The following is an 18,665-nucleotide window of genomic DNA, read 5'->3' as shown; positions in this document are numbered from 1 at the left end:
ATTTCAGTTTCATACAAGGAATCTCATCGAAATGTGTTGCAAACTATCTCGCATCGAGTTAATACTACTAGCAGAGAAACTATAATGCCCGTCGCCGCACTACGTGGCCAAGTTGTGGGCGAACGGGCCGCCGGTGGGGGTCAACGACCGGACCGACACGGTCCGAGCGGAAATCCAGGTGACGAGCAGCAAGGAGCCCGGCATGGTCGCCGTGGAGGAGCTGACCTTTTTGACGGTGCCGCACAAGCTGCTGGCAGGGGCTGGCCCGTCCAGGACGGTGTCTCTCCACGTTCGCATTGACAAGATCACCTCCTAAATGATTCTGCTATGCCTAGGGTTCTACTGATCTTAATACTAGTAAGGTTTAGTCTAGTGTGGTTCAATTTAGCTTAACAGATGATGGATTTTGGTAGCAATGCAACAATTACTTCAACATCAGAGGAGTACTTCTTACTTCCAACATGATTAGTACATGGACGAGGTATTTTGTGGATGTTGGATGTAAGATCTTTGGGTAGCACGTAAAACCAAATATATGGCGATTATATGTTTGTTAAGAAATTGTCCCCTTCACGATCGCATTGACAAGACCACCATAGTTTGACCCGCATGTCAATCTCGCTGCCACCACCGTTCAACTTGACCAAATTCGACTAAATTGTTTTGGCACGACAATATTAGCTGTGTGGTTTGGTGAATGATATGTATGTGAACTATATTGTTCCGGCACGACAAGTTCCATGACTAAGAATGCAGTTTGTCAGGGCACATTACATCTGTTAAATTTAGGAAGATCATATTCCACATTGTGAGTTTGTAAAGCAATAATTACTTTTTAACTGGACCATCATACCCTCTCATCGGAAGAGGCACATCTTAATCTCAAGCGTTGAATTTATTAGAGGGGGTGTGCTGAAGTGGAACCCAAAGTTATATCATCCCAAATAAAAACTCCACCTACATAGCAATATGTTAAAGATCAATTCTTTGAACAGTCAAAACGAACATTATCGGCATGCTAAAATTATTGGCACCTATCTTTCCTTGTGGGGTATGCATTGCTGGCTCCAACATTGCCGCAATGGCCACCCTAGTTTTCCTCTTCGGTCTTCACCCTCCCCTCTCTTCCATTATTTCCCCACTAAAACACACAGTGCAACCAGAAATAACAATGAAGGAAGGGGAGAGCCGTGGCAAGGGGATGAGTGTCAAGGAGGTGGAGTCGGAGTCGGAGAAAGGGGAGGTGACGATGCAGTAAGAAGGCGAAGCAGGGGACGCGTTGGTGGAGGCGGAATCCATGGCACCGACGCAAATCGACGTGAGGATGGACGTGACACTCCTCCACTGCCAGGGCTGCCTCCTCCCCCTCAAGCCCCCCCCCCCCCCCCCCCCCCCGTGTTCAAGGTGATTTCTCCTTTCACACCGAAGCGACCATTAAAGAAAAACAGAAAAAAAAACTGAGAGGATTTCTTTGAGATTTTGGGAAGATGACACATTTCTTTTATTTTCAAGTGGAAGACATTTCTCATCCTCTCCATCTATCATCTTGCAAGTGAAAGTTAAAAAATATACATACATTTGTGGTGTCTGCATCACAGTGATGCAGAGACCGAACTCGTTGTCCTCCTTTTCTTAAGGCTGGTCATAGTGGGGAGTAACTTAGACTAGTAACATGCATATATTACTAGTCTATGTTACTACCTCTATAGTGCATAATATCATAAATTAGTATTATAGGTGGTCTTATTTATTGCCATGCATGACACATAGTAGCATCACATTTATTATGTTACGATATCTACCTATGTTAGTATAACCATCTCTCTCTTCTTTAATTGTCTGCCACATAAGCATGTTTGCGAGTCTCAAGTGCATGATACTACTTATGTTACCCCCACTATGGCCAGCCTAAAGCAAACTTGCAAGTGAGAAACGAGGCCTGGAAGCTGTTGATTTGGGTGTTGTTGCGTTTACTATCGCAGTGCGATGCCGTAGGACACATAGTGTGCTACTACTGCCGTGCAGGGCACCGCGCCATCTGCAGACGTGCCAACACCCACTGCGGCCAGCTGGACAAGGTGGTCGACACCGCCAAGGTGCCATGCCCCTACAAGGCGATCGGCTGCGAGCGCTACGTGGTGTTCCACGAGGCTGCGGACCACCGGCGCGTGTGCCAGTGCGCACCCTGCACCTGCCCGGAGTCCGCATGCGCCTTCGTGGGCTCCCGCGCAATGCTGGTCGACCACTTCGCCGGCGACCACCAGCATGCCACCTATTTTTGCAGATGTGGACCCCTCTAGGGAAGGAGCGCGATGTTGAGCGCATGACAGAAGCCATGGCGCGCATCAAGGCGATTCAGGCACAAGCAAGACAGGATCCGGCGAGCTGATAATGTTTTTGGAGTGTCTTCTGTGGCAAGTCTCTTAGGTGCGGTGTGCTGTTTGGTTGGTTGTAATATTGGCGCCGCGATGAACCTTATGTCGTTTCAATGCCGGTCGTGGACCGATGCTACTCTCTTTAGTTTGCTAAGTTTGTAACCGTTTGAACCTAAGTTGCCGTATGGGCTTTATTAATTTAAAGCCAGACGCTTAGCGTCTTCGTTCCCAAAAAAAAAAAGCTTCTCACTATCGCACGGCTGGCACCTGCTCATCGGGGAGGAGGACTGCAGCGTGTTCCTCGTCTCCCTCCGACCGCTCGGTCCAGGCACCGTCGTGTCACTAGTGTGTGTCAGGCCGGACGGCGAGGCTGAGACGGGGCCCCGGTTCTGGTGCAAGCTCTCCATTGAGCGTCGTGGGGGCGACAAGAACTACGACCTAGTTCTCATGACCTCGCATGTGATCAGCAACGCGCTGTCCACGTGTGCGCCAGCGTTGGGCCACGGGATGTTCTTGGTGGTGCCCGAGGAGCTGCTCTCCGGTGACACGCTCACCCTCAGCGTTCGCATCGATCTGATCCCACCTGCCGCCGTCGCTCCCAAGTCAACTACATAGGCCAGGGCGCCGAGGAGGATGCAGTGAAGTAAGTGTTTGATCTCCTTCATGTTATGGATGATTAGTGCAGCTAAGTTAGATGATTAGTATGAATGTATGACTAGAGGCTAAACCACACATGTGTGCAAGCTAATCGACCTAATCAATCAAGATTATGGTAATAAGTTCAGTAGTAATGAAACTAAGCAACGTATGATTATTCTGGCATGTGATGGTTAAGCTCCTCCTCCCCAACCCTAGCCGCCCCTCCTCCTCAACCCCCCCCCCCTCTTCCCTTCCTCGTCGCCGCCTGAGGCAGTCGCCGGGCAAGCCCAGGCTGCCAAGGATAGTGGCGGGGATAGTGGCGGCGGGGCCTCAGTTGCCCTGCTTCCGCGTGGGGAACCCCGGATCTGGAGCGACGACTCCATTGGCAAGGCACGACCGGCTAGCAGTCGTGTGGGCGGCGGGATCCGATGGTCGTTGGCAGCCAGCGGCGGCTTCTGCAGCGGTCGTGTGAGCGATCTGGCGCCTCCCCTCCTCCCATGTTCAGCGTGCGGGCCAGCCTGGTCGGGCCGCGCTTCCTCTTGGTTGCCAGTTCTGTACAGGAGGCGCTGCTGGTGGCGGGGATCTAGTTCGGGCGAAAATCCCTGGCCAGCCATGACCGGCCGCGCCGACGGTGATGCCTGAGGGCGCCGTTCCCTTCCTTGGAGGCATTTGTATGGACCGATCTCCTCACTTCACCTTCCCCTAGGTCTCCCGGGAAAAAGCCCTAACACTGTTGGGCGGTGGCGGCGCTCATGGGGCCGTTCCCTTCTTGAAGGCGTCGCTTTGGGAACCTTGGGGTTGGGTGGCGCTTGCGGGTGGTGGGCGACGTCGGTGGTGTGGCCCTATCCTAGCATGGATATATGTCTGTTGCTTGGAGATGGACTTAAGTGGAGGTCATCGTCTAGCGTCGTGGTGGCGTCAATGGCGGAGGACCTGTCAAGGCTCGCGTAGGTGGAGGTCGTCGTTTGGCTCGTTGTGGCGTCGATGGCGGAGGACCTGCCAAGGTTGTCACCTCAATCTGCTCTGAAGATGGACCAGTGGAAGATGACGACGACGACACATGTGAGTGCGTCGGACCGGTTTGAGCCCCGGACCCGGCAGATGGCTCGGTCGGGGCCTCCGGCTTTAGATGTTAGGCTTAGGTGAGAGGTCTGGGTATGTGGCCCAGCTTGCATCCCTTCATCATTTGGATATGAGTAGCGGCAGATGTTGCTAAGATGGCGGATTCAGGCGTATTGTTGTTCTACTTTGTAAGGTCCTTGAGAATAATCAATAAAATAGCCACATGCATCTCCCAGATGCAGAGGACCGGGGGTCATCCTCCTTTTCTAAAATAAAAAATAAAAAAATCTGATGGTTAAGCTGTTTAGGTAATATCAGTACTAGATCAGTTTGACTTAGTAGTAATGCAGCTAAGCAATGGTACGGTAGCAGTAATATGTAGCTAAGCAAGGGTAGGAATGCTTCACTCGTTGTTCTGAACAAATGGCCTAAATAGTACTAGTAACGCAGCTACTGGTTTGTATTTGATCTGAGTGAAGTGCAACCAATTGTAGTTAATCAGAAGATCCTGCACCAGAATTTATTCTGTTCTTTATAACCTGCAGCAGAGTATGTATGGCAAATTATACATTTTGTGAATCAAATTGTTCATGTTCAGATTCTTCAATGTTTTGTTCACGTGAAAGGAGCTTCTATAAATCATTTTTTTGCGATTGGCATGACAAGCTTATGTAAATGTATCCTTCTCAAAAACTAACATCACTTTTCTCATTTTTGTATCTAAGATCATTCTCTCCCTTTTTTTCTGTGAGCAAGCTGGACCTAATGCTCAAAGAACCTTCAAGTTCAAACCGAAGATGACAATCCAGACAAAGTCACATTTCAAAGAGTTTTTCCCCCTTTCGGAGATGGGTCCAGTTGTGTGTTATTGTGTATCAAACTGGGACAGAGGATCATGCTTCTTTCAAAGTTTGTATTCATGGTTCACATAAATCCTGGTGTGTTTTGATGTAAACCTTTTGGTACTCCGTGATTTGGAGCTTTTATGCTTAATAAAATGATTGTGTGCAACACATAATGCAGAGGCCCGGGGTATCCCTTTTTGAAGGAAAAAAAAGATCAACAACAGTTGTGTCCAGCATAGCGTCAGATATAAGCTTTGATTTATTTTGTAATTCAACCGTGAACACAAGTAAAATGTAGCTTTCACACACCAAACCATAAGATTATTTTTGAATTTTCCACAATGCTGTGGGCCTCACAAATTCAGTCCAACATCCAACCTGTTGGTTACATTGCAGCCACTACTCAGTTTCTCAATTTCCAAACTGCAAAAACTGAGTGCATTTCCCAAATTTATTTAAAATACCACCTGATAATGCGCATCAAAACAGGTTCGCAGTATTTTTGTGACATTTAACTGGAAGCAGCAGAGAGAGATTTTATTACGCTTGTTGGGGGTGCATGCGGGGCCTTTTGCGACTCCCAGCTCTACAGCAGCCTTTTATTACACTTATGCTTATCTTCGAACCTAGGATTTCTCCTAGGGGTTTCGTTATGGTAGTTCTTCTTTTTCCTAGGACGTCTCTCATACATCCTCAGCAGCCTTCCATTATCTCCTTCATATGTCAGACCCTTCGGAGTCGTGAAAGTGGGACCTGCAGCGATAACAACTTATCTCTATCAGGCTGTCTTTGTTAATTTAAAAGAGGGATCGATGTTGCAATGATTGGTTGATATGGAACATTTTCATGATAAGCACACAACTTAACAAATAGTGTAGCAGAGAAGAGTGTAATTACTTCGGAATGGCACTGATGTTGGAGGAAAATTCTTTGTTGCAGTTGTATCAAGAGGTCCTTCCTCTACAACCAAGGACGGTGTTGCAGTGGTACCTGTCGTAGTATCTCTGGACTGAGTAGAGGACCCTTCTTCAGTCTGGTCCGGCTGTGATGAGGGATGAGCCTCCGGAGCAGCTGAAGCAGGGCCTGCAGCGATGTAACAACTTTTTATCTCTATCATGGTGCCACTGTTAACTGAAAACAGGGAAAGACATTGCAATGGTTGTTTGATATATGTGTACTATTTTTATGATAAGATAAACACAAGATGTTTTTGAACATAAAATGGGATACGGTCATATGGAAGATTGTAGTTACTTGGGAGTGGTACTGTCATTGAAGTGCAATTCTGGTTTGCAGTTGTATCAAGAGGCCCTTTCTCCTTAAACATGGACAATGTGGTAGCTTGGATAGTATTTCCGGACTCGGCAGCCTCTTGCCTTCCATCACCAGCTTCGACAAACACCTCCTGCGTATCAAGCATCATCTCCAGGGGCTGAGTCGGGATTTCATCCTGTTCAACATTCTCCTCGTCGCTGCTCAAGTCAATGATGTCATCAATCACGTCTATGAAGTCTATTATTGTCATCGTGCACCTGAAATAGGTAAAAAATGTGTGAGTAACGAATTAAGGTATTAATGCATAGCATATTAAAGGTAAGCAACTAAGCACATATATCTAACTTAGCTTCTACCGTTAAAGGTAGTGCAAAAGAACATATAAGAACAACATGAACTATTGACGACAAATCTACTGACACTACTTTCATACGGCTAATGGCAAACATTCTCATAATTTGGTCTCTAGATTCTAAAATGTATGATTCTACGATTGCTAGGCCCTAGTTTGGTTCCGACATGTCCGATCAATTTTACTGTGTAAATGCGGCTGTCAACTTCTTATTACACACTTTACGAAAAAAAAAAGAAAAAAAAGCGTGATTGCCATACACAAGTAAAATAAATTCAGAGAGTTTCAAATCTGATCCGAGTCATAGGATAGGTTAACTTAAATTGAATGGTAGAATGGGAGTAATAAAGAAAGGACGCATGTTTAGTCTCAAAGAAATTATCTAACAAGAACGAATCAGCAACAGATGAGATGCAGGAAAGCAATTACTCTCTCCACCACCTCCCGGACTCAAATCTGGCTTGCCTGCTTCCTCCGTCCAGCCAGTATATATGCAAGTATAAATGCAAGACGGGAAGAGGAGGTGGAGAATATATGCGGTCATGTGGGAAGAAGAAGAGACGGCCGTGCTCTAGGAACGAGGAGTCTAGACGTTCTGGGAACATATGCAAGTATAAATGAAAGGTATTAATGGTTGGTCAAATCTGAATTTTGAAAAAGGAAATTGAAGTGTTTTGCCACCCGAGACAGCTGATTGATTTTGCCTTTTCCCCACGCCATCATCGCCATGACCACGCCGCACACTGGAGCAATTTCTTCACAACCCCACGCCGCATATCTGACTCCACCAGCCGTCTGCCTCCGCCAGCTTCCCTTGCTACCCGTGTGATGGCAAGACGGCCTGCCGCGTCGAGGAGTGCCGCGAGCTCAATCACGACGTGCTTGCTTGGCCCCGTACTTCCTACCATGAATCTTTTGCCGATGTGTTTGGCCGAGAGACGCGCATATGAAGCAGCCAGGGAACCAAGGGAAAGTATCGGTGCTCCCAGCCTTGGGGTACTTTGTACTCCCCGTGCTCCAATGTCAAAACACATTTTTAAATGTTTCATAATTTTAGAAAAAATGTGAATGTTCACAAGGAATGTGACTACAACCCTTAAAACTTTCAGATCAAAACTCGAAACACACATTGAGAAAAAAAAAGTGAAATCTAGCATGAATTGTGTAAAAAAGACAGAAGCAACATTGACACTATTCACACCTGGAATTACAAAAGCAACGTTGACACTATTCATATCCGACAACACCAGGGCACTGTCGCTTGCCTTCCCCCGCCTCACGACCGCCGGGATTGCAGCATGGCCACCATTTTCTCTCTTAGACCGGCCGGTTCCAGTGCACGAACACCATGATTGCAACATCCCCACGTCGCATGCTCCGACTACCGCCATCATTGACTAGCACCGCCGTGTTGTAGCATAAAATCTAAGCAACAAAACCTCCCAATGATGGACAATTGAAGCAAAAAAAAGCCAGTTCCATCCAAAATTAACAAGGGATCCAACAAATGGTGACCATGGTGGTGGCAATCGCCACTGTTGGTTCCAGCAAACGGTGACTATGGTCCCATCATTTTTGGCCGCCTCCCAACCTAGGGGCACTGAATCATCAGCGAACCCACCATCCATGACGATGCCGCTGAAGGCCGGCTTGTCCCAGAGGAAATCCATATCTGAAGGAAGGAGTCAAACAAGCCGAACAGGAAAACCTGGCGGATTTGAGGCGAACAACCACTGATCAGGACAAGTAGGGGGGAGAAGCAGCCAGAGCCACCCCAGACAGGACCGGAGGACTGCAACCGCCGCCGACAATGGGTGGTCGGACGCTAGACCCAGCTCTCCTGCCTAACCATGCACACACTTAGACGAGGCATCCCGAAGCCCTCATGCCCTAGATCCGTGCGATTTGAAGCCCAAGCACTGCCCAACCGTCAATGTTCACCGGGTCGGCCACCCCGTCACCAAGAACGAACTCTACCGCACCAGATAGGCAACACGAGCGCGCCACCCATGCAGCCGCAAGCAACACTCGGAGGAGGCCCCACCGCCACCACCCTCGGGAGCCTCAGGGGCGAGCCTAGCAACCCTCCCAAGCGGCGACGAGGTGGGCAAAGGAAGGGAGAGGTGTGGAGGCGACTAGACTAGTGGCCACCCGAGTAGCCCCAGGGGAGCAACGAGGGCGAAAGGCCATCTTGCTGCAACTATTCTTTGTCTTGAAAAAGTTCCATATTTTGCATTGGTCGAGCAGCGTTTCCGTGGCTATATTGTGACTTCATAGATAGTTCTTTTTTTTCGGAAAACTTCGCACGGAGTTGAAGTGGACGAGGCCAAAATTGAAGCCTCAAGAGTTGGCTGACTAAAGTTGACTTTGAGTTTTATGGACGCTTTGTCAAAAAATGCTGATAAAATTCATGTACTTCCTCCGTTTTTATTTACTCTGCATATTAGAGTTGACTGAAGTCAAACTTCATAAAGTTTGACCAAGTTTATAGAAAAGAATATAGACATTTATCATAATAAATCTATACGATGTGAAAGTACATTCAATAATAAATCTAATGTTGTTGATTTATTATTGTATATCTTAATATTTTTCTTTAGAAACTTGGTCAAAGTTTGTAAAGCTTGACTTTGACCAAAACTAATATGCGAACTAAATAAAAACGGAGGGAGTAAATCAAAGAAGGCCCTCCCAATCCGACATTATTAATTAATGCTAGCACTTGTATAAATTCGAGTTCTTTGTTTTTTTCCTCGAAACTAAATCAATGAAGCACACTCATCTTCAACAACACAGATCGAGCACGTACCTAGGATAGTTTGATGGCGTTTTACAAATCAATCAAGTTCTAAGTTAGTACTACTACTACACGTACAAAATTTATGAAACGGAGGGGCACGTGCGGAGTCAAGTTATTAACATCGTGTACCTATCCACCTACGTCGGCTCCGCGGTCGCCGTATGCCCGTATCCAAAGCAGCAGCACGCCGCGGCGAGCTCGATCGGCGGCGCACGGCGACGTTCGCCGTGGACCAGCGGATATACACGCATGCATACGGTCAAATCGTACCGCCGGCTGGCTGGTTCATCTAGCTAGAAGAGGAGAGCCCCGTGGCCTATCCATGCGCGCGCGCGGTCCACCCTACCGGCGGCATAGGAGCTCGCTCCATTCCATGCGTGCGTTCTTAGGCTAGTCATAGTGGGAGTAACATAGGTAGTAACATACATGCCACATAAGTAAAAAAGATGATGTGTCAGGTAATTAATGAAGAAAGAGGCAAATAGAGTAACATAATATGTTACCATCACATAGCGGTTCCCAATACAAAATGAGTCTAAAAAGTAATAAATGAGGTGATGCATGACACTACACATATGTTACTACCCACTATAGAGGTAGTAACATAAACTAGTAACATATGCATGTTACTAGTCTAAGTTACTCCCCACTATGACCAGCCTTATCCAAAGCTTTGACTGTCAATGCAGCACGGCCACCACGTGGAATTCATCCTAGGATCTCAGTGCCTCCTCAGTCCATCCCAGGTGTACTACTTATCCAAACTCGACTATAAATACTCCTGCATACACACACCGCATTGCTCACTCATCTCCTCCATCTCCTTCGAGCCAGCTAGTCTTGTACGTAGGCTGCACTCCTGAGAGGCTGAGAGGAGAGGGAATGGGGACGGCGGCGGTGCTAGCGATCGTGTCGCTGCTGTGCTGGGCGGCGGCGACGGTGGTGCAGGCGTCGCACGTCGTCTACCCGGAGCTCCAGTCGCTGGAGGCCAAGGAGGTCGCCACGGAGCTGCGCACCGGCTACCACTTTCAGCCCCCCAAGCACTGGATCAATGGTACTTACGTATTTTATTTCCATCTATCTACCTCTCCATGTTTGTGGATCATCTTCTTCTTCAACGGGCCATTGCTCATTCCTCGTCGCCTTTGTTTGCATGGCATTGACCTACTTCCCATGACGACGCAATGACCAATCAGATCCCAATGGTACGTGTAGTAACTAGCAAGTGTGGATATAGTTTGCATGGAACTGTGCATCTATCTAAATTCTAAACCTAGCTACGTACGTGCGGATGGATGCAGGGCCAATGTACTACAGGGGGCTGTACCACCTCTTCTACCAGTACAACCCCAAGGGAGCCGTGTGGGGGAACATCATTTGGGCGCACTCCGTTTCCACCGACCTCATCCACTGGGTGGCCCTCCAGCCCGCCATCTACCCGACCAGGCCCTTCGACGTCAACGGCTGCTGGTCAGGCTCCGCCACCATGCTGCCCAACGGCGCCCCCGTCATCATGTACACCGGCATCGACCCCGACAAGAACCAGGTGCAGAACGTCGCATACCCGGCCAACCTCTCCGACCCGTACCTTTGGCGGTGCGTCAAGCCCGATTATAATCCAATCATCAGCCCCGATCACGGCATCAACGCGAGCGCTTTCCGCGATCCCACAACAGCGTGGTACGGACCAGACGGGTATGTACATTTTATTTTTGTCCACGCCACTAAAAATTCTCATCTCGGTCCTCCTGAACAAATTTTCTTCACAAGTTGGCTCATAGCTTGGGGGGAGGGGGCAGTGCCCCCCCCCCCACACACACACAACTATATATTGTGCTATGATTATACATAAAGCATATATGTTGTACCTGATATATGTGCAGACACTGGAGGTTGGTGGTGGGCACCAAGGAGAACATGAAGGGGATTGCGGTGTTGTACCGGAGCCGAGACTTCAAGAAGTGGGTCAAGGCGCGCCACTCCTTGCACGCCGGGCTCACCGGAATGTGGGAATGTCCTGACTTCTACCCCGTGGCGGTGGCCGGAGGCAGCCGTCACCACCAGAGCGGTGTGGACACCGCGGAGTTGCACGACCGTGTTGTGGCCGAGGAGGTCAAGTACGTGCTCAAGGTGAGCTTAGAACTGACACGATACGATTACTACACAGTTGGCACATACGACCACGACAAGGAGAGGTACACCCCCGACCGCGCCTTCCCGGACAATGATTACGGCCTGCGCTACGACTATGGTGACTTCTACGCCTCCAAGTCCTTCTTTGACCCGGCCAAGAAACGACGAGTGCTCTGGGGCTGGGCCAATGAGTCTGACACCGTTACCGACGACCGCCACAAGGGCTGGGCCGGCATCCAGGTCACTAGCTACGCTTGCACATGAACAAATTATTTTTGCTAGTATGTTCTCAACCGTACATGCAAAGAGCCTGAGATCGAGACGTATTGTTGTTGCTGATTTCCTCAGGCGATACCAAGGAAGATTTTCCTGTCGCGAAGCGGGAGGCAGCTGATCCAGTGGCCAGTGGAGGAGGTCAAGTCGCTGCGCTCAAAGCACGTAAATGTCAGCAACAAGGCCGTCAAGGGCGGCGAGTACTTCAAGGTCACCGGCTTCAAAACTGTGCAGTCGGACGTGGAGGCGGCGTTCACCATCAGGAATCTGGACAAGGCGGAGAAGTTCGACCCGGCGTGGCGGACCGACGCACAGGGGCTATGCAAGAAGTTCAACTCACATGTCAAGGGCGGCGTTGGGCCGTTCGGGCTCTGGCTGCTGGCCTCCGACGACCTCAAGGAGAGGACGGCCGTCTTCTTCAGGGTGTTCAAGACCAACGACACCAGTTACGTCGTCCTCATGTGTAATGACCCGACAAGGTAACATATAAGATATAACTCACTAAAATCACATTACATGGTATAAAACTTGCAATGTTGGATTATACATGCATCCAGATCCAACAGTAATTCCCAATGATCGCTATCAAATAGGTCGTCATACGAGTCGCAGATCTACAGGCCGACCTTTGCCGGCTTTGTCAACGTCGACATAGCCAAGACCAAGAAGATCGCCCTCAGAACATTGGTACGTATATATGTAACCACATAATCAGTGTATGCTCTGGAGTGGATTAAACCGTTGCAAGAGTGGTCTAAGCCATGTCGCGAACTTCATTTCAGATTGACCATTCTGTGGTGGAGAGCTTCGGAGCCGGCGGAAAGACGTGCATCCTGACAAGAGTTTACCCAAGGAAAGCCATCGGCGACGACGCACACCTCTTCGTCTTCAACAACGGCGAGTCGGACATCAAGGTCACCAACCTGCACGCGTGGGAGATGAAGACCCCCACGATGAACAAGCTGCTGGAGCAGTAGCAGCGGCCTAGAGGATCGAGGAGTAGAAGTAGCCTAGCCTAGCCATAGCTAGCTAGCTTATTAGTTTGGCTGAGATGGATCAATTAGGAGAGGCTGAAGTTAAAAATGTAGTTGTACACTTGCTGCCCACGGAAACATGGGAATGAATAAAGGTTTTAGTGGATGAGTCCATTTTCACCTTGAAGAATTGCAGATCAGTTTATGTCCCTTTTTGTTCGACAAGCTGCTGCTGAACTTCCAGTTAAATATCTCCAAGAGATTTCTAGTTTGTTTTGACATGCACATTTTCTAAGGTGTTATTTTGATGTACATATGTTATTTAATTGTCAATTAAGAAAACTACATTTTTGTTCTTCTCGTCCTGGCTGCAAGCTGAGATGTAACTAAACCAGCAATAGGTTGAAATTTGTGAGAGCAACTGTAACGTAAAGTTTCTGTGGAGTATGTGGTTTGGTACATGGCGGCTGGAGCTATATGAAGGTTCAACATCATCAGTTATTAGTGCTACTTACTTGAAGCTCCGGCCTTGACCATAACCTGATAATAATGTTGTACGAGCATAATAATATCCTCAGTTGAGCAACAAAGTACTCATAAGAGCAACAAAGTGCTCTTTCCGTGGTTCGGATAAAATATGATACACACTAGGACTGATGTGAACCCTTTTTTTTTGAGAATGCCATTGCCATCTTGAAAGTCCTTTGAGCATTGTTAAGTCCATGTTAAAAAACTAAGAAGATTATCTCACAGAAAATATGAGTTAACTATGAAGACAAAATGTGACTGCTGAGAAGTAGATGAGGATGCGTGACTTTGAATATTCTCTATCCTGGGCCACCCCGAGTCCTTCCTCGACTCACCTGCAAGTATACCTAGTCATCTCCCGGGCCGGGCTTCGGGTGGGGCCTGCCAAAGCCCGAGGCAGAAAACCTAGGCCCGAGCCCAGCCTGGCTACCGGGCCTTGTTTTTGGGTCCAAGCCCGGCCTGAAAGTGATAAAGCCTGTCGGGTCTTGGGCCATGGGCCGGGCCCCTTGAGTAAACCGCGAAAACGATGGGCCTGGGCCCAACCCGGTCTTTGGGCTCAAAATCTAGGCTCGGGCCCGGCCCTGGTACAGCGTCAGGTCAGGCTTTTTCGGGCCGGATTGGGTCGGGCCGTTTGAGCCGGGGGTGTCCATGGCCAGGGCACCTGCAAGGAAGCAATTCAAGTCACTCACAAAAAAGGAAGCAATTCAAGTCACTCACACCTATCTGGCAATTTCAAAGTATCCATTCAAATTTTCTATGATCAAGCCACAATCTTCAAGTCATTCAGAACCGTGGACACGACTATTTAAATAGGTTTAAACCTTGGATGGGTGCACCAAGTTACCCATGCATGCACACTCGTCTCTTAACGTCACATGACACCCTTCCCTTGGGATGTTAAAAGAGTATGACCGACAAGACACTTCGCCTACACTGCAAACCAGTCCAGGGAATCACCCATCTGAGTTGATTCTGTCTGAATTACCGAAACGGACCTGACTGTTGTGAGCATAGCCCAGTCCTATCCCGCAAGATAACCACTTGGTCGTGCCACATTCCTACCATGCCATGTCAACATATAAATAGAAAGGGGAAGCGCGGAGGAAATCACCATTTCCTCGCCGGCCTCTTCCCCTTCCAGTTGTCGGCGCGGCTGTGCCTCTTCTCCATGTAGGCATCGGCGTGTGGAGGTGCGTCGTTGTCAGAGCTGGAGGTGGAGCCATCCGTCACGTCGGCGTTGCACCTTTTGCCCGACAGCCTGTGGAGCAGGCAGTCCTGCTCCTTCGCATTACGGGCCGCCTTCGCCTTTGCCGCCGTGTCCTTGTTTGCCTCGCGCTCCGACAACTCGATGGTGGGTCGGAGCACCTTGGCATTCTTGCAGCGGAGGTGCCGCTCATCTGTCTCCGCCATCTTGAGAGAGCGGCGGAGGACCAACGCTAGGAGTGCGGCCTCGAAATCGACCGACAGACGGAGAACGCCTCCCCCGCTGATGTCCTCTCCCTCGCCCACTGCCGCCCGCACCAGGCTACACGTGCCTCAGACTCGGGCGTCCTCGTGCGCTCCGGCCCCGGTGTGGGCACGAGGACCCAGAGGTGCCTAGGTACAACTTCCAGACTAGAGGGTGGTGGAAGTGGGCGGCGTACCTGAAGGAGCGGAGCGGAGCTGCGCGCCAGCCGGGAAGGGCTGACGACATCGCCGATGCCGCGTAGACGGACGACGGGCGTTGAGGAAGAAGATCCGCCACTGACGGGGCCGCCTCGCTTGAGCAGCGACCTCCTCAAGGCGATGCGGAGGACCACCTCCTCCACATTGATGTTCGAGCCGTCAAATTCTGCACCGGAGCCACCGCTGCTTCCGTCGCCGGCCATCGGATCGGAGGGGAGGGGATCAGAAGTGGAGTGGATGAAGAGGGGAGTGAAGTGGTGTTTGGATTGACCGATGTCTATAGTTTTTCAGATGGGGATATTTGTGGGGCACGGGTCGGCCAGGCTGGGCGAAGCCGACGTGGCGGATGCGCCCGGTCCACCTCATATCCACCTCATATTATGGACTGGATATGAGGGGCGCCGAATGAGGAAGTCCTGGATTATGGGGTCCTCGGGGAGCCGGCCTATGTGACATGGGCCGGACTGATGGGCCGTGAAGATAGAAGACGGAAGGCCTTCTCCCGTGTCCGGATGGGACTTTCCTTTGCGTGGATGGCAAGCTTGGCGTCCGGATGTGTAGTTTCCTTCCTCTATAAACCGACTTTGTACAACCCTAATATCCTCCGGTGCCTATATAGACCAGAGTGGTTAGTCCGTAGAGATAATCATAATCGTACAGGCTAGACATTTAGGGTTTAGCCATTACGATCTCGAGGTAGATCAACTCTTGTAACCCCTTACTCATCAAAGTCAATCAAGCAGGAAGTAGGGTATTACCTCCATTAAGAGGGCCCGAACCTGGGTAAACATCGTGTCCCCTGCCTCCTGTTACCTTTGATCCTTAGACGCACAGTTCGGGACCCCCTACCCGAGATCTGCTAGTTTTGACACCGACATTGGTGCTTTCATTGAGAGTTCCTCTGTACCGTCCACAGAAGGGTTGATGGCTCGCCTTGTCATCAAGGATAGTATCACTTCCAGAGGAGCCCTAGCTTCAGGGCAAACCCTCCGTCTTGGCAGCTCACCATGGGCGCTCGTTCGACCGTTAAGCCAAAGTCAGCCCAGCCTGTCACCAAAAATCATCTCCGCGTCGGCCCCGTATACTCTGACAAGATGGATCCGACAGATGTATCGACCTTAAACAAACTGCTAGATCGCATCGCTGCCCTGGGGGTCGCAACTGACTATGATCGGATTGGGCTTAAAATCGATCAGAGAGAAATCAAATCTCCACCGATCACCCATCAGGCGGCGCTTGTGGAGGAACAAGCTGACAATAACTCTTCTCCTACGTTGAGAACAAAGTATGTTCAGATTTCCGAGCTTGGAGAGCCGGACACCCATCGTCGGGAGGACACTTCCTGTCCTCCGAACATAGAATCGGGCTTTGAGCCTGAGAACTCACCGGACACTCCGGAGCCCGGGCTAGTAACCTTGGAAGTTCTTCAAACTCCAAACTCCATAGTGGGCCAGGGTTAGGATTTAACCCTACCCACCCACCACAAGCAATATTCCCCAAGAAATTCCGGTCCTTCGGATATATGCGACCTAATGTATGTGCGGTAGCAGCCTCAGGAAACAGTCCATCACTTCTGGGCCAGATTCCTCCTTGTTGAAAATAAGATCAAAGATTGCTTGTTAGGGTTTAACCCTAGCATATGTAGCGCCTCCCTCGCTGCCGCCACGAAGCGGGTGTTGGTGACCTCCTGTTGCGCGACGGCGGCAACGGCGTCCGCTGTGATGGCTTCGTCCCTCGCGTCCGCCGCGTGCCTCCTGCTCTTTCTCTTCGCCGACTCCCTTGCCCGTTGTTCGGGTGTCAGCGTCTTCTTCGGCTTGGGCACGGCGGCGGTCTTGCGGGGGGGGGGGGGGAGCCTTGCCTTTGCCTGAGGGGGCGACCGTCATGCCGGACAAGGCGAGAGAGGCGAGGCCGGCGGCGGCGTCGAGGTCGTCGTCCATGGCGGGCGGCCGGAGCGTGCGCGGGCGGGAAGTTTTTTTTGGAAGAAATGGAGAAAAATGGTATAGGCTGCCACCGACCAGCGGGCCGGGGGGAGGAGAAGGCGAGCACGCGCGTCCATCTCGTGTCCGCACCGACGCAAATCCGACTCAAAAATGAGCCAGGAATGGTTCATCAGGCAGACGAAAAGCAGACGTGTGTACGTTTGGGTCGGCGTGTTGGGCCGATTTTTCTGTCCGTGCCGACCCAAACGGACACCAGTGGACGCCATTACCCTTGCAAAAGAAATCAACGTGCAAAAGGTGATTTTGGAGACGGACTCGCAGGTGGCGGCGAGGAAGGTTTTAGGTGATCAAAAAGATCTCCCAGCTAATGGGCAACTAGTTGAAGAGATCAAAGTTTTACTTGGGTCTTTTGAGGAGTTTAAGGTTGCTGAACTTCCAGTTAAATATCTCCAAGAGATTTCTAGCTGTTTTGATGCACATTTTCTAAGGTGTTATTATGCTGTACATGAAAAAGGCACACAGCTAGTGTTATTTAGTTGTCAGTTAAGAAAACTACATTTTTGTTCTTCTCGTCCTGGCTGCAAGCTGAGATGTAACTAAACCAGCAATAGGTAAAATTTCTGCGGAGTATGTGATTTGGTACATGGCGGTTGGAGCTATATATATGAAGGTTGAACATCATCCATTATTAGTGCTACTTACATGAAGCTCTGACCTTGAGCATAACCCCTGATAATCTTGTACAAGCATAATAATATCCTCCGTTGAGAAAAAAGTGCTCAAGCAGCGTGGATGCATGCTGTTAGAGTACGTAATGGGCCTAGCCCATTAGTCTTAGGGTTAATTAGAGATAAGGGTTGCTTGCTTAGGGCTCAAGTAAGCCTTGCTTGGGAGTTAAGTAAACCTCTCTATATAAAGAGAGGAGATGTATCAATCTAATCAAGCAAGAATTAAGAAGGAAATCCCTTCCCTCTTGCCCGGCCGTGGGCAAAAAGGCCCCCGGCCGGCCCTCTCGCACCCTCCTTCTAACAATTTGGTATCAGCTAGCTTTGGTTCGATCATGTCTTCACAGCCGCCAAGCCCGTCTCTTCCGCTGCCGGTCCCCTTGTCGCCTTCGGCGACCGTCGCCCCGCTCCTGCCCGCGCCGGGGTCCTCCGTCGCGCCCGCCCCCGCCGTCCTCACCTGGGAAGAGGTGTCCGGGGTGCTGTGGGACCTAACCCAGGCGGTCCAAGAGATCCACCTGTTCTTGGCCGGGTCCTACGGGCCGCACCCGGCTGCGACGCCCATCGCCACCCCCGCGCCACCGTGGCTGCCATGGCAGCCGCCGCACCAGGCGGCCTTCGCCGCGCTCGCCGGGCCGCTGCAGCTGCCATCCATCGCCACCACCGCTCAGCCCTGGCTACAGTGGCAGCCGCCGCTCTTGGCAGCCTCCACCGTGCCCGGCGCTCCGCCGCAGCAGCCGTTGCCGCTGCCCGGCACGGCACTGCAGCAGCTGCTGCAGCTACAGCAGCCACCGCCGGTCAGCTCCGCCGCCCAGTATGGGATGCCCTACGACGGGAGTGCGACGACCTTATTCCCATCAGCGCCACCGCCATCCCAAGGCGTCCACATCCAGCAGATCAAGTCCCCGCCGTCGCCGTCACCGCTTCCGTCTTGGATCGCTACCCGCCACGTGTCAGCAGCGGTGAGGCTGCAGGCTGCTGCGCGCGGCCTCCTAGCGCGTCGGTGTGTGCGAGAGATGCGTGGTATGCAGTTGCCGCTCCTCCAAATTTCCCTTCGCTGCGCAAAGGACCTTGATGTCTTA

At 50.5% G+C, this 18,665-nt stretch overlaps 1 protein-coding gene and 1 pseudogene across 2 annotated transcripts; both read left to right on the top strand.

The window, feature by feature from the left end:
* Positions 1–202: 202 nt before the first annotated feature.
* Positions 203–3,017, top strand: LOC123067125 (E3 ubiquitin-protein ligase SINA-like 3; annotated as a pseudogene).
* A 7,213-nt stretch (positions 3,018–10,230) lies between these two features.
* LOC123068213 (beta-fructofuranosidase, insoluble isoenzyme 3-like) lies at positions 10,231–12,731 on the top strand. 2 transcript variants are annotated; one of them, XM_044490712.1, is made up of 7 exons: positions 10,231–10,402; positions 10,545–10,553; positions 10,650–11,043; positions 11,232–11,721; positions 11,830–12,233; positions 12,348–12,441; positions 12,537–12,731. In XM_044490712.1, exons 1-7 carry the CDS (start codon positions 10,231–10,233, stop codon positions 12,729–12,731), a joined length of 1,758 nt encoding a protein of 585 aa, XP_044346647.1. The 2 variants fall into 2 exon arrangements, with proteins under 2 accessions (XP_044346647.1, XP_044346646.1); XM_044490711.1 differs by lacking the exon at positions 10,545–10,553.
* Positions 12,732–18,665: the final 5,934 nt, after the last annotated feature.

This window comes from Triticum aestivum, chromosome 3B (genome assembly GCF_018294505.1).
Source record: "Triticum aestivum cultivar Chinese Spring chromosome 3B, IWGSC CS RefSeq v2.1, whole genome shotgun sequence".
Lineage (NCBI taxonomy): Eukaryota > Viridiplantae > Streptophyta > Magnoliopsida > Poales > Poaceae > Triticum > Triticum aestivum.
This window is presented reverse-complemented; position numbering and strand designations above follow the sequence as displayed.

What these genes read in the sequence shown, in the direction of transcription:
- LOC123068213 (XM_044490712.1), top strand. Translation starts at nt 10,231, where the DNA reads ATGGGGACGGCGGCGGTGCTAGCGATCGTGTCGCTGCTGTGCTGGGCG. An exon ending in AGGGCTGGGCCGGCATCCAG is followed by an intron (nt 11,722 to 11,829) that starts GTCACTAGCTAC and finishes TGATTTCCTCAG; the next exon opens with GCGATACCAAGGAAGATTTT. An exon ending in AGATCGCCCTCAGAACATTG is followed by an intron (nt 12,442 to 12,536) that starts GTACGTATATAT and finishes ACTTCATTTCAG; the next exon opens with ATTGACCATTCTGTGGTGGA.